At 27.8% G+C, this 12,711-nt stretch overlaps 5 protein-coding genes across 5 annotated transcripts; 2 read left to right on the top strand and 3 right to left on the bottom strand.

The window, feature by feature from the left end:
* The first annotated feature begins 6 nt into the window (after window positions 1-6).
* On the top strand, window positions 7-652 carry LOC119679111. The gene is made up of 2 exons (XM_038091290.1): window positions 7-216; window positions 286-652. Exons 1-2 carry the CDS (start codon window positions 26-28, stop codon window positions 431-433), a joined length of 339 nt encoding a protein of 112 aa, XP_037947218.1. The 5' UTR covers window positions 7-25; the 3' UTR covers window positions 434-652.
* LOC119679110 (zinc finger protein-like 1 homolog) lies at window positions 645-3,553 on the bottom strand. Its single transcript, XM_038091289.1, has 5 exons — window positions 3,188-3,553; window positions 2,995-3,106; window positions 2,735-2,928; window positions 1,076-1,292; window positions 645-994 (listed from the first exon to the last, which is right to left on the bottom strand). The coding sequence occupies exons 1-5, from the start codon at window positions 3,287-3,289 to the stop codon at window positions 702-704; spliced, it is 918 nt and encodes a 305-aa protein (XP_037947217.1). The 5' UTR covers window positions 3,290-3,553; the 3' UTR covers window positions 645-701.
* Window positions 3,554-4,823: 1,270 nt separating this feature from the next.
* LOC119678564 (probable DNA-directed RNA polymerase III subunit RPC6) lies at window positions 4,824-6,706 on the bottom strand. Its single transcript, XM_038090460.1, has 4 exons — window positions 6,622-6,706; window positions 5,593-6,002; window positions 5,256-5,504; window positions 4,824-5,107 (listed from the first exon to the last, which is right to left on the bottom strand). The coding sequence occupies exons 2-4, from the start codon at window positions 5,983-5,985 to the stop codon at window positions 4,868-4,870; spliced, it is 882 nt and encodes a 293-aa protein (XP_037946388.1). The 5' UTR covers window positions 5,986-6,002; window positions 6,622-6,706; the 3' UTR covers window positions 4,824-4,867.
* Window positions 6,548-8,410, top strand: LOC119678565. Its single transcript, XM_038090461.1, has 2 exons — window positions 6,548-6,700; window positions 7,976-8,410. Exons 1-2 carry the CDS (start codon window positions 6,611-6,613, stop codon window positions 8,351-8,353), a joined length of 468 nt encoding a protein of 155 aa, XP_037946389.1. The 5' UTR covers window positions 6,548-6,610; the 3' UTR covers window positions 8,354-8,410.
* LOC119678563 (26S proteasome regulatory subunit 4) lies at window positions 8,283-11,100 on the bottom strand. The gene is made up of 3 exons (XM_038090459.1): window positions 10,896-11,100; window positions 9,840-10,811; window positions 8,283-8,777 (listed from the first exon to the last, which is right to left on the bottom strand). The coding sequence occupies exons 1-3, from the start codon at window positions 10,896-10,898 to the stop codon at window positions 8,433-8,435; spliced, it is 1,320 nt and encodes a 439-aa protein (XP_037946387.1). The 5' UTR covers window positions 10,899-11,100; the 3' UTR covers window positions 8,283-8,432.
* Window positions 11,101-12,711: the final 1,611 nt, after the last annotated feature.

Genomic DNA, 12,711 nt, shown 5'->3' on the forward strand with positions numbered 1-12,711 from the left:
TAGACAACAACAACACGCAGAACATATGTGGGAAGACTTCACAGCCGAACAACGAGTGTTTTATGGCAGTTATTTCAAAAAGTTCAATGATTACTTAAAAATACTGTCCGGTTTTAAGGCCCCCAATCAAGTGCAGGATGAAGCGTTATTATTAAAATTCCAAGAAGCGCTAACAAATACAAATCCAAAGGCTTTATACATACATGAACCATGGCGGTAAGCTATAAATTTCTATTAACATTTAAAATTTTTTTTTTTTTCATAAAAAACAAAATTCCGTTTTAGTTATAAACTATATCGCGTACTATTTCGCATTTGTCCTACACCAATTGTTGATTGGCTGACAGTAAACTTTTGTGCTATGCCAACTTATGAGCCGCTACCATCACCAAGTATCGTCTCGGTAACTACCAATGGTCACACTAAACAATGATTCGTGATTTTTAATAACATATACAATATATTTTATAATAATAAGTTTATATAAGTATTTTAGTTAGTTACTTAGCTTTAAAATAAAATTTGATAAATAATTCGTTATAAACGCTGTAACTGCGTGCTGCATAGATTTAGTGTTTTAAAAACAGCATCAGAATTCTTTTTTTTGTTTTAGTGGTTGGGCAAATGAATAAAAAATTAAATGCCACATCAATATCGAGTTGTCGTTTTTATTTATATATAATTTTGTCTTTCCATTCCATTCATTCATAATGTTTAGGATTAGGATTTGGATTATTCCAAGTATCGCCTAATGCATCATCAGAACCACTGCGACCAAGTACAGCCATTATATAAATGATCACAATAAATGCTGTTATACCGCTGAGCACTAAGAACCACGTACGTCGCCAGGGCGGACGTGATGATGGTGCATAGAAACGCCTTGACCAGCGAGCAAATATTTCTGCTGGTGTACGTCTTTTGTATTTGTTTTCATCTCTATCGGTGCCACCAATTGGTGGCTGACGTGGTAATAGAGGTCTTCTGCTGCTAGCTATAATTAAAAAAAATTAAACAAATTAAATTTTCTAATGCAAATATGTGAAGCAATGGTTCAAAATTATCTTTTATGTACCTTGAACATCGTTTGCTGTTGGTGGACTAAACGCATCCATTAGAAGAACGGAATGTGGATTCTCATGTTTCATTGCGGCTGTAGGGAAAACACCATTTGACTTGCTATGCACCTTGGTCATGCTACTAACCGCAGCAGTGACAGGTGCATGCGTATTAACTTTGCTACTGCTCACCGATGCTGAAGACTTAGCGGTAGATGAATAGTCTTCTGGTAACTGTAAAAAATTTAATTATATTTAAGATTTATTAAATGTTTCTTAATATATTAATTAATTAAATTTATATTAATTATTTTCTGACACTAATTATTTATTTTATGCTGTATATATTATATAAACATATAAATACAATATTATTAAATATCAAAATATTTTTTTAATTCAAGTGTGAAATATTCAAAAATTAAAAAATTAATCTTAAATAAATAAATGTTCTGATAATCCCCTGAGTAATTATCATTGATTAAAAATTAAATTTTCTGGAACGTGGCAATTAAGTACTTTGTTATAGGCTTCGATAGAAGTTGATTTCCTATTTCATTATTAAACAGTTACTGTTTATATTGTAGCTTAAGATCTACGTAGTAGGATATTTTTTTTAAATACTTATTTAATTATTTATTGCATCTTCTCTTGCAAGGAGACTAACAATAAGTTTTAAAATCTTATCACTAATTACATAATATTATATTTTTTATTTTAACTACACATTGTATAATATAAAATAAAATAAACAAACTTTATATCACGGATCTCACTTCAATCAATGGATTAAATTTCATTGGAGTGAATATTAGATGGTTTATTAAGAAGGCAATGAATCTTTATCAGATTACTAAAACGAAGATTCGTGTTTTTACTTGAAACTATTGAATATTAAGTAATAGCTGGTCAGCTCTTTTTAGGCGCGAAGTAATAGATAGAAGTACAAGAATCCTAGCTAAGGGGTTGACATGTTCTGTCACCCTTTTATTGTATTTTTTTCCGTATATTGTCAAATTCAACTTTAGAATTTGTCGATCTCGGTGGATACTTTCATTTCTAATATATCATGGAGCACCAGTGATTGTTCAAAGTAGTTTTCACTGAGCTTTTTGGATAATTACAAAGCATAATTAAAAAATGATTAACTCTTTGGATAGCAGAATAAATAAAAGAAATTACATGAATAGAAAAGGTTACAGGGCCGGCACAGTCTACGTTCTAGATACACTTATTAACTACAAGTGCCACACAAAATTCTCAAGCGGACTATGTCAGCAAATATATATAGTATACCTTATAGTATTCCAAATATTCTACTGATTCTTATGAATTCTCCTGATGAAGGCAAAAGCGAATTTGCCGAAATACGTATAGAAATTTACAAAAGATTTACGCTTGAAATAAAAGTTAATGTTCTTAAAAAAATAAAACTGACTTTAAAATTATGATATGATTATAGAAGCGGCTGTAGCCTGTCATCTTTCGATAGTAAAAACTGTTATCCTCTTTTTTGTCTCTTCGGGTTAAAAGAACTATTATATTAATATTGATATAAATAAGATAACATAAAGCATGGATAGATCAATAACGTGAATAAATCTAAGATTACCTCTCGGTTCGAACTTAGTATTATATAAATAATAAAAATAAAACTTATAAAACAAAATATTTACCAAAGCTAAACCTAGACCGTTTCGTCCCCAATTCGCTTGTGACAAATACGCTTTTAACGCATCAGCTACAGGGGAAACTAAATTTGATGTTGGAAAAATTTCGCTATCGCACGTTGGGCAGAGATGTCCTCTAGGCGCTGTATTCGCTGGCAAAGCCGATTGTCGTGCATTAAGACAATCCCAATGAAATACATCTATATATTATAAACAATTTATTTTAATATTATATAGCACTTTTTTAGTTAACCTTTCTCACTCACGGTAACAAATTAGACGCACACAATCGCCCTGTTCCAGTGATGTATTACACAAAGTACAAGAACTGATATAATCACTATCGCGTAACCACTGCAAATATGATTGCACTATGCACTAAGAGGAAGATAACAACAATAAATTGGTTAAAAATTTAGTTTTTTAATTAATAACTTTAAATATTTTAGTAAAACAAACCTTTGGATGACTTTGCACCATACAATGTTCACAGACATTGACGCGATGTTCAAAACAGAATTGATTTGTTACTTGCCTCTTGGGACATTTGCACAAACCCATTTTGTATTAAATTTTTAAACTTTTACTTTTGTTTATCTTGCCACGGTGTTATACTAATCTGATCGGTTCAGTGGCCTCCACCCAAACATAACTTCAATCAATTCGTTTAGTACAAATTAGTTTATTATACTTTTTATATTATATATAATTTTTGATATTTATTTACTGTGTACAATATAGTAAATATGTTTATTATTATAATTGTATTAAATTTTTTTCCATTTATTATATTTTCGTTAGTAATCTGAAATTCGTTTGACAGCCACGTATTCGTTTGAGTGGAACTCAATCTGCACTCAAACAGGGTTTACACAACGAAAACAAAATTATTTGAATTTCAATTTAAATTAGTAACTGAGATATATGAATTCATTTAAAAAAAATATATATATATAAATGTATATATATATATATAAATAAAATGAAAATATAAAATACTTATAATATAACTTTTCCATAAATAAGAATAATAACATATCTATATGTGTAATTCTAGAGTTTAATGGCGTTTTCGATTGATAAATCTGGAGTAACATTTTTAATTAAGATTCTCATTTAGTGCAATTTTCATTTTCGATTGGTAAATCTATATAACACTCGAGATTAATGTATAACACTCGAGATTAATTTGTAACACTCTAGATATTTTGCCAGAGTAGCAAGAATACACTAAAATTAATAGCTGTTTTATATGACGACAGTCTGTGGTTTGATTCGATATATATATTTATGAAATATATAAGTATCTACTTAACATAACTATAAAATTTTAGATTACTCTAAAAATGTTCTTTTGGACAACAATATTTAACAGATCTAGAGTAATTCTAGATTGCGCCAGATTTACCAAACGAAGTCACTATAAGTTAGCGATGTATCATATTATTAGAAGTATTCAGACTTTCGATATTCGGTAAAGTGATAATATAACAAACGTCGTTGAACGAAATTGCCAAAGTAACTGCTTTTGTTTCCATTTATTTTATTATATATATAAATTATATTATATTATATAAATTATATTTATAATTATATTATATATATATAAATTATAATGAAATTTATATTAACTTATATTATTTAATTTTTTTATTTCTTTTAATACTTCTTTGCTAAGTTTATTAATTACATGAATTTTTAAATTAAATTTAAGATTCTATAACAGATATTTTACTGAATGCCGAAAAAATTATAAGATCTGAAGCCGCGGTAATTTGTTAACTCGGTAACAATGTGAATTTATAAAAACAAATACACATACAATTTTAAAATCAGTACAACTCACAGTAAATCCCAAAAAGTGGGAGCCCCAGGATTTCATAGTTTCGCATCATATTTTATTCATATCTCAAAAACTTTTGTATATGATAACATACATATAGTATGCAGAACAGCAGAAATCATTGTCGTTATTATATATTTCCATACTCATCAGCTATAGCTTATGATTGACAACTTTATTAATTTTTTCAATATAAAAAAAATAAAAGAAACTATTTAACATATTTTTCAGTATATTTATAACACATATAAAAGTTATCCTAATTTATAAGTGAATTACTATATATTACATTATTATTAATAATCTAACCATTCCTTCATATATAAACATTTTGTTGGTGTTACATCTCCACATTTTGAACAATTCTTAATTACCGGACAAATACCGCAAGGCATTTGTACCAGACCTGGTGGTGCTAAAGGGGAATTTACAGCACGATATATATAAGAACCATCTTGCGTCAATATCCGTTCCGCTTTGCCATCATAGACTACTGTTTTTAAAATTGTTTCTAAATCATCTTCATCGAGATTAACCTACAAGAGAAAATATTAATTCTCAACATAGCATATCATTATTACATCACCCCGTCGACAGAAGTGATTCGAACAAGAGTAAATATAGAATAAATTTTGATTTATCAAATGAATATTTCATAATTTCTATAATAAATTAAATACATACCTTACTTATACCTAAATCTGATATAAATTTATGCACTTCCTTAACAGTACAGCAAGTTAGATTTTTATATACTAGCGGACCTTCACGTTTGTCAGCATTATCTCTTTTCATTTGTAGAAACCGCAGGCATTGTTGGTTTAAGACATCCACAAATTCTGCTTCAAAATCTTGATCCTGATACCAAGCACCTCCGGTAATTGAACGATCTGGTTCCAGATTGTAAAGCATATATACTTTTTTTTTGCTTGCCTACATAAAATAAAATATGTATAATATATAACCTATGTAAGGTTTTCCATAGAGAAACCATCGTTGTTTCTTTTTAAGCCATACTTACATTTACTGATTTAACAGCTTTAATTAATTTTTTAGTTTCCAGATTTTTTAATATTTTATTTAATTGTGTCATATTCAAATTTGATTGTATACGTATATCACGTATCCAAATGCCTTTATTGCCACCCTCTTCAATAATGCCAAACACAATTTTCTCTTCATTATCAGCATCTTTTGGCAATATGGCTTTCTTTGGATCTTTAGCACGATATATAAGTTTTTCACCTTTCCTTAATACTTCAATTGTGCCTTGTTGTAGTAATTTATTTAAGCCTTCGACACGTTTTGAGGCTTCAACATTTGGCAAACCTTTAGCTAGATCCTCATTTGTAGCACCTGCTGCTATACCTTGGATTAAAGCTAGTAAATGATGTGAATGGTCTTCAGTAGCCATATCTATTTTTGTTTATACTAAAATTTATATAATAGAATAATGAATAATAAAAAAGAAAAATTAATATATACTTTTTTACACCAGAAATAAATTACTTGAAATTTTTATTTATTTATCTTCTATGGTATATGTAATTAAAACTTCATTAGTGTAAACACCAATAAAGAGGCGAGCAAAATGTTTAACTTGTGTTACAAATCATGAATTAAACTCTATATTAGCCGTAATTTACCCTTTGAATATATATTTTAAATATGTTAAATGCTTATTTTTGACGTTTTTTGTTGTGTTGTATACAATATAAAATATAAAAATTGTACACTAAAAATTAATTAGTTTAAGGCTACGATTCACAATTTTAAAAAAATCTATTTTCTAATTTTGTATATTTCTTTTTCAAATGCGATTGTAATACGAAAATGTTATTCAATATATATTTGTTTTTAAGTAAATCAATTAACTAATAAATAAATTTGTTTACACATTTTTCTAATCGTTACAATTTAAAAGCATATGATCACCCTGTTTGTAAACAAAAACAATTCTACTCAATGTGAATTATAAAAACAAATGTCATAAACACTAGTGAATGAGTTTGTACGCACACCGCTTGTAATATTAAATTATGTCTCTTACCTTCGATTTCGATAGTGAAAGTGAAACTTACGATGTTGAAGCAATTAGTTATAAAAAAATTGAAAATAAAATAACTAAGGTAATTTAATATTTTATTTAATTTATTATCATTTATTATGTACAATAACCACACGAACAGCACTACTAGAAATTCACATTTGTTATTTGTGTAGAGTTGCCAAATTATGAAAGTGTCAAAGATAAGAAGCGAAGTGCAGTGGGGAACACTGATATTTATTTAAATATATTTAATTTTAAAATAATCGTTACTCACTTGATTAAAAATAAAATTATAAATTTTTTTTATGCAAAGTTTATTATAATATTATTATCGAACTAAATTGTGTTAAATATAAAATTTAATTAAATAAAATATATACTTAAAATACATTTACATTAGTGAAAGATAAATATTTAACTCCACCTTCGTTGTCTTACATATTTAATTAAAGTTTTGGTTCTAGTAAATACAATTATAAAATAAATTCCGCTAAATTAATTGGAATACACAACACTAAATAACAGTTATTATTACTTAATTTCTTAAAAGTGGACTAAATTGTATCAGAAATACAAAGTATAAGTGCTGTCAATATTGATCAATTTTATTATTAATTAATTAAATACCAAGTTTATAAAATAAATAATATAATAATCCGATCGATGGTTTATTTATTTTTCTTATAAACTTTTAAATCACTGAATAAACAACAATAAAATAAAAAAATATAAGATATATTATATTTTAGAGACTTAAATATTTTGGAGCTCTATTTTTCAACTCGTTTACAATATTTGGATTTATCAATGCATTTCATAAGCTCCTTTTTCGCCAATTTTATAAAGAAATATATTATTATAGGATTGCCTATTGCCCTCTTTCCACTTCATACTTATCTACATAATTCAGAAGCATTAAATATTTAATAAAAATTTTTTTATTATTTTATTTATTTAATATATATTTTCGACGTTTCGGTTGTTTAAAACCATCATCAGGGAAAAAGTTTTTTTTAAAAACAACTGAATAGAATAAAATTTGAAAAAATTTTTTTGACAAATGTTTTAAATAATTACAACGAAGAATATACAATCAGTTTATCTTTAAAATGATTTTTCTACTTTTGCGAAAAACCATTTTTTTCATTATTATATTATAATTATTATATATTATTATATTATAATTGTTATATTATAATTATTATATTATTATTATGTATTATTATATTATAATTATTATTATATGTTATTATATTATAATTCTAATATATTATAGTTTTTATATATTATTATAATGAATTTATCTTCCAATTCTTCCAATGTTATAATTAAAAAATATTATTTCTACTTTAAGCTTGGTTATGCTGACGGTAAGAGCGACGGAAACGACGCAGGCGTGGAAAAGGGTTTCAGACATGGTTTTACTGATGGCTTACTTACGGGCTTTCACTTGGCAAAATACAAAACATTCTATGCCACAATGAATTCCAAGAAAAAAGAAAATACAGCACTAACAGATGAGCATAAGGTTTATGAAAAATTGGAAGTACCTGCTCCTATGGACAAAACACATTATCAAAGCGATCAATTTAAAGATTTAAGTTTGGAGCAAATGTCCAGAAGACAACATAAATATATAAGAAAAAAATTAGATGAGTTTGAATTGAAGTTGCCATTGGCTACAAATTTATTAGTGGCGGATGGTAATTTCTTGTATACACAAAATAACTAATTTATATTAAATAATTATTAAATTTGTTTAAAATTATTACTTTTGCGTCGAAATTTTTTTTGTTTTAGTTTTTGTTTTTTTATAAATATAAACCTTCAGGTGTACCTTCTTTCTTTCGATACAACACACTCTCCTTGGATTTTTTGAAATCCTCATTTGTTACTTTCATACGACGCTCGCGTAATGCCATTAAACCGGCTTCAGTACAAATTGCCTTGATATCTGCACCGGAAAGATCATCCTTAGCCATAATTAATTCACTAAGATTAACATCTTCAGCAAGTGTCATACGAGATGTGTGTATGGTAAATATTCTACGTTTAGTTTTTTCATCAGGAAGTGGAAATTCTATTTTACGATCAATACGACCGGGACGTATCAGTGCAGGATCCAGTGTTTCAATTCGATTTGTTGCCATAATGACCTAAAGAAAAATGGAAAAAAAAATATATTTAATTATGTTTTCAAATCTCTTCATGGAACGCTTAAAATATTTTAAAAATTTCAATATAAACCTTTATATATATAATAAAACCTTTATATATAAAATAACCTTTATATATATAATAGAACCTTTATATATATAATAAAACCTTTTTATATATAATATAACCTTTAATCTAACCTCTAATATAATCTAACTAAAAGGACCTAAATCTAACATCTGAAATAAATTTATTAAAAGAACTTACTAACTTCTCTCTCGAATATAACCTTTCTCGAACCTTTTTATATATAATAGAACCTTTAATCTAACCTCTAACATAATCTAACTAAAAGGACCTAAATCTAACATCTGAAATAAATATATTAAAAGAACTTACTAACCCAAAACCTATTCCTATATAAGCTATTCCTTGATATCTATACTCAAAATACCCAAACTTTTTATAGTATCAGATTAGATTATAGAATAATTTATAACAATGTTAGCTATATATAAGTGGAGTCCGGCCCTCTCAAAGGCACGTTTTTCGGACAATAAATTTAATCTTTAAGGTGATCCTTCTACGATGGACAGGCCGAAAATGGCCCATGCTGAGACAGGATACTTATCCTGTATCTAAATAAAATTTGCTTTTTTCTCTCCGCTCACAAATTCTCACGTCTATATGACTTAACTACATCCTCGTGAAATTCACAGCAATGGCGTTATAAATATACTTTAAATGATAGTTTGTAAAATATGGTTATTTTGTTTTTTCTAAGAAGAGTGGAATAAAGAAAACATATGCTGTGATAATAAAGACCTCCGGCACTTTTTTTTCCAGAGACGACCTACACTTGATCGTCTCTGAAGATATGTAGTTCCAGAAAGTAAACCCAGTCGCTCTTGAAATCTCTTTCGTGCTCTTGGATGGAAACACCACACAATACATATTTATATATGAACTTTTTGACCTACAAAGGACTATTAAATACTCCACTAATACCTTAATATAATAATACCTATTCAAAATGATTATATAAACATTAATTAATATACCTTCACATCACCGCGTGAATCGAAACCATCCAATTGATTTAGTAATTCCAACATAGTACGTTGAATTTCTCGTTCACCGCCTGAATTCGAGTCATATCGCTTTGTTCCTACCGCATCGATTTCATCAATGAAAACAATGGAAGGCGCATGCTCCTCTGCTACACGAAATAGCTCGCGTACCAATTTTGGACCATCGCCTAAATACTTTTGTATCAATTCCGAACCAACAACACGTAAAAATGTGGCAGAAGTTTGGTTGGCGACTGCTTTAGCTAATAATGTTTTTCCCGTGCCAGGTGGACCATATAGAATAACACCCTTTGGTGGTTTAATACCCATTTCTTCATAGTATTCTGGATGTGTTAATGGCAGTTCAACTGATTCTTTTATTTCCTGAATTTGTGTATCTAAACCACCAATATCTGCGTAAGTTTCTTGTGGTGCCTTTTCCAGCTTCATTACAGTTACCATGGGATCAGTATCGTCACTCAATACACCAACAACAGCATGCACTTTATGATTTAATAGTACTGAACAGCCTGGTTCTAGTTGATCTTTATCAACAAATGAAAGTATGCTCACATAATGCTCCGACCCTACAGATGTTGACACAATTGCATGATTGTCATCTATAATTTCCTCTAAATTGCCAACCGACATCGGTGTACCCCGTAAATCATCGACCTTAGAACGTTCTTCCTCGTTTTTCTCATCTTGGGGTTTCAGACGTTCCTGATTCCTAATAAACTCATCTTCCAGTGTTAAGTAATCCTTGATTCGTTCTAGTTTGAGTAATTTTAAACGACAACGCGTATGGGGTGTTACTTGAGGCAGTTTCATAGCAGCATCTGGTCCCTTTGCACGCCTTTTTTTCTTACCCACGCGTGTTGGAATTGGTGGTTCATATTTCTTTTTCTTATCTTTATCATCTTTTTTATCCCCAGAGCCGCCCTGCGCCGATTGGTTTTGACCCTATTTGTGATATAAAAATTATATATTTATTAGCAATGCTTTTTATACGATATTGATTAAGCATATAAAACGATTTATATTTACCATATTTTTAAGGCTTTGGATTTAATTTGCGTACCCTAAATATTTTCTATTTAATATTTTATACAAAATGCAATTCATAAACGACAATACTTTTCACTAGTCATTTACTGTGAAGTTAGTTGCATTTCTACAAAGCCGCCATATGTCAAAATTTTACAGCTTGCACAAATAATACTTTTTTTTTGTACAGTACAAAGTAATACACTTTAAAATTTTTAACAATAATTTAAATAAATAACAATAAAATTTTTAAAATGAAATAACGATAACTATAGCTCTATTTTATTTGCACTTTACTTTTAAGATAAACTTCCAAAATTTTTGATACTAATTTGAATAAATAAGCATAAACGTTTTAGTTAATAATTAAAATTATTAATTTATATAACGGTAATTGTTGATAGTTCCATTATATTTTTTTTTAATGAAATCCAAGAAATTATGTACTTATTTACTGTTAAAATTTTATATATATAAATTTATAATAATATATTAATAATACTCATAGCTGACTAAGTGATTTTTATTTTTAATTCAATTTTTAAAGTATTTAATCGAAGCACTAAAATTATGACTAAAAAAACCACCGTTAAAGCTATATTTACACATTAAACTATTTTTGCATCTTAATTTTGTTCCTCACTTTTATTTTTTATAATTGCGCTTATAAATGAAAATGCCGAATGCTGCAGCAAAGTTAAATTTTCGTTGTGCTACAGTTTAGTATAAAATTATACTATTTGTATTATAAATTTAATATAGCTCGTAATTACAATTTAATCGAAATTTTGTTCCCGAATTTTTTTATGGAATCAGTTTGCAATTTTAATTTGATTCTGTAATTCTGTAATCGAAGAAAACGAGTGAAACAAGCTAAATTAAATTAAAAACTACAACTATATGAATAGGCTATTAGATAAAACCTATTGAGAGGAGTATAATAAAAGGCTATAATTTGTGTGTATGTATGTATGTACAAAAATATAAATTAATATAAAAATAATATCATGTTAATTACGTTAACATGAAATTAAGTTAATTCAAAATGTGTTCATACTGCCCCAAAACCATTTGTATCTGGCAAATTTTAAAGTGGATTATTTCAATTATGAAGCATTGCATTCAGTAAATTTACTAGCTTCAGTGGATTTCAGATATGTGAATTATTATTATCTAATCTATTTTAAATAAATAAGAATTACAGTTTTTTCTCTATATTCAAATTTAAAAATTTGCACAATTTTCAAAATATTTTCCTGGTTTTATTAAAGTCAATTGTTACTAACATTTATTTAAAAAAAATGTCACTCTTTCGAACTAAACTTTATCTTTTGCTTAAAATTTATCTTACGCAACTATATTTGAAATGTCCTTAATTTCACCCTTCGTTTCAACGAAATTAAGGCCATTTTCCTTAATTTTGTTCTAACCTTAAAACTGAATTTTGTATGGAAAAAGCAATTTAATTTCGCTGAGATTTTTGCGAAATTTAGATTTGGCTGAACAAGTATTAAAATCTATTTAAAAATAAATTTCAAATATATATATTGAGAGCGTTATTGTGTTTAAAATTAGTTAGAACTCAAGCCTTAAAATTACACTCAAGGTGTTTACACTTGCATAAAAGTAAAGTTTCTTACTAAAATTGGTAAGTAAAAATGTTATCGTAATCTTAAAGCCGATTTTAAGAACCTTAAAATAGTTTTTAAAACATGCCTAGGGGGTGTGATGGGTTTCGAGTTCTTAAGTATATTTTTTTAAGTGTACTTTGACATTTCGTGAGGAACTGTGAATACGTTGATGTTTTTTGCCAGCT

Source organism: Teleopsis dalmanni, chromosome 2 (genome assembly GCF_002237135.1).
Source record: "Teleopsis dalmanni isolate 2A chromosome 2, ASM223713v2, whole genome shotgun sequence".
NCBI classification, from domain to species: domain Eukaryota; kingdom Metazoa; phylum Arthropoda; class Insecta; order Diptera; family Diopsidae; genus Teleopsis; species Teleopsis dalmanni.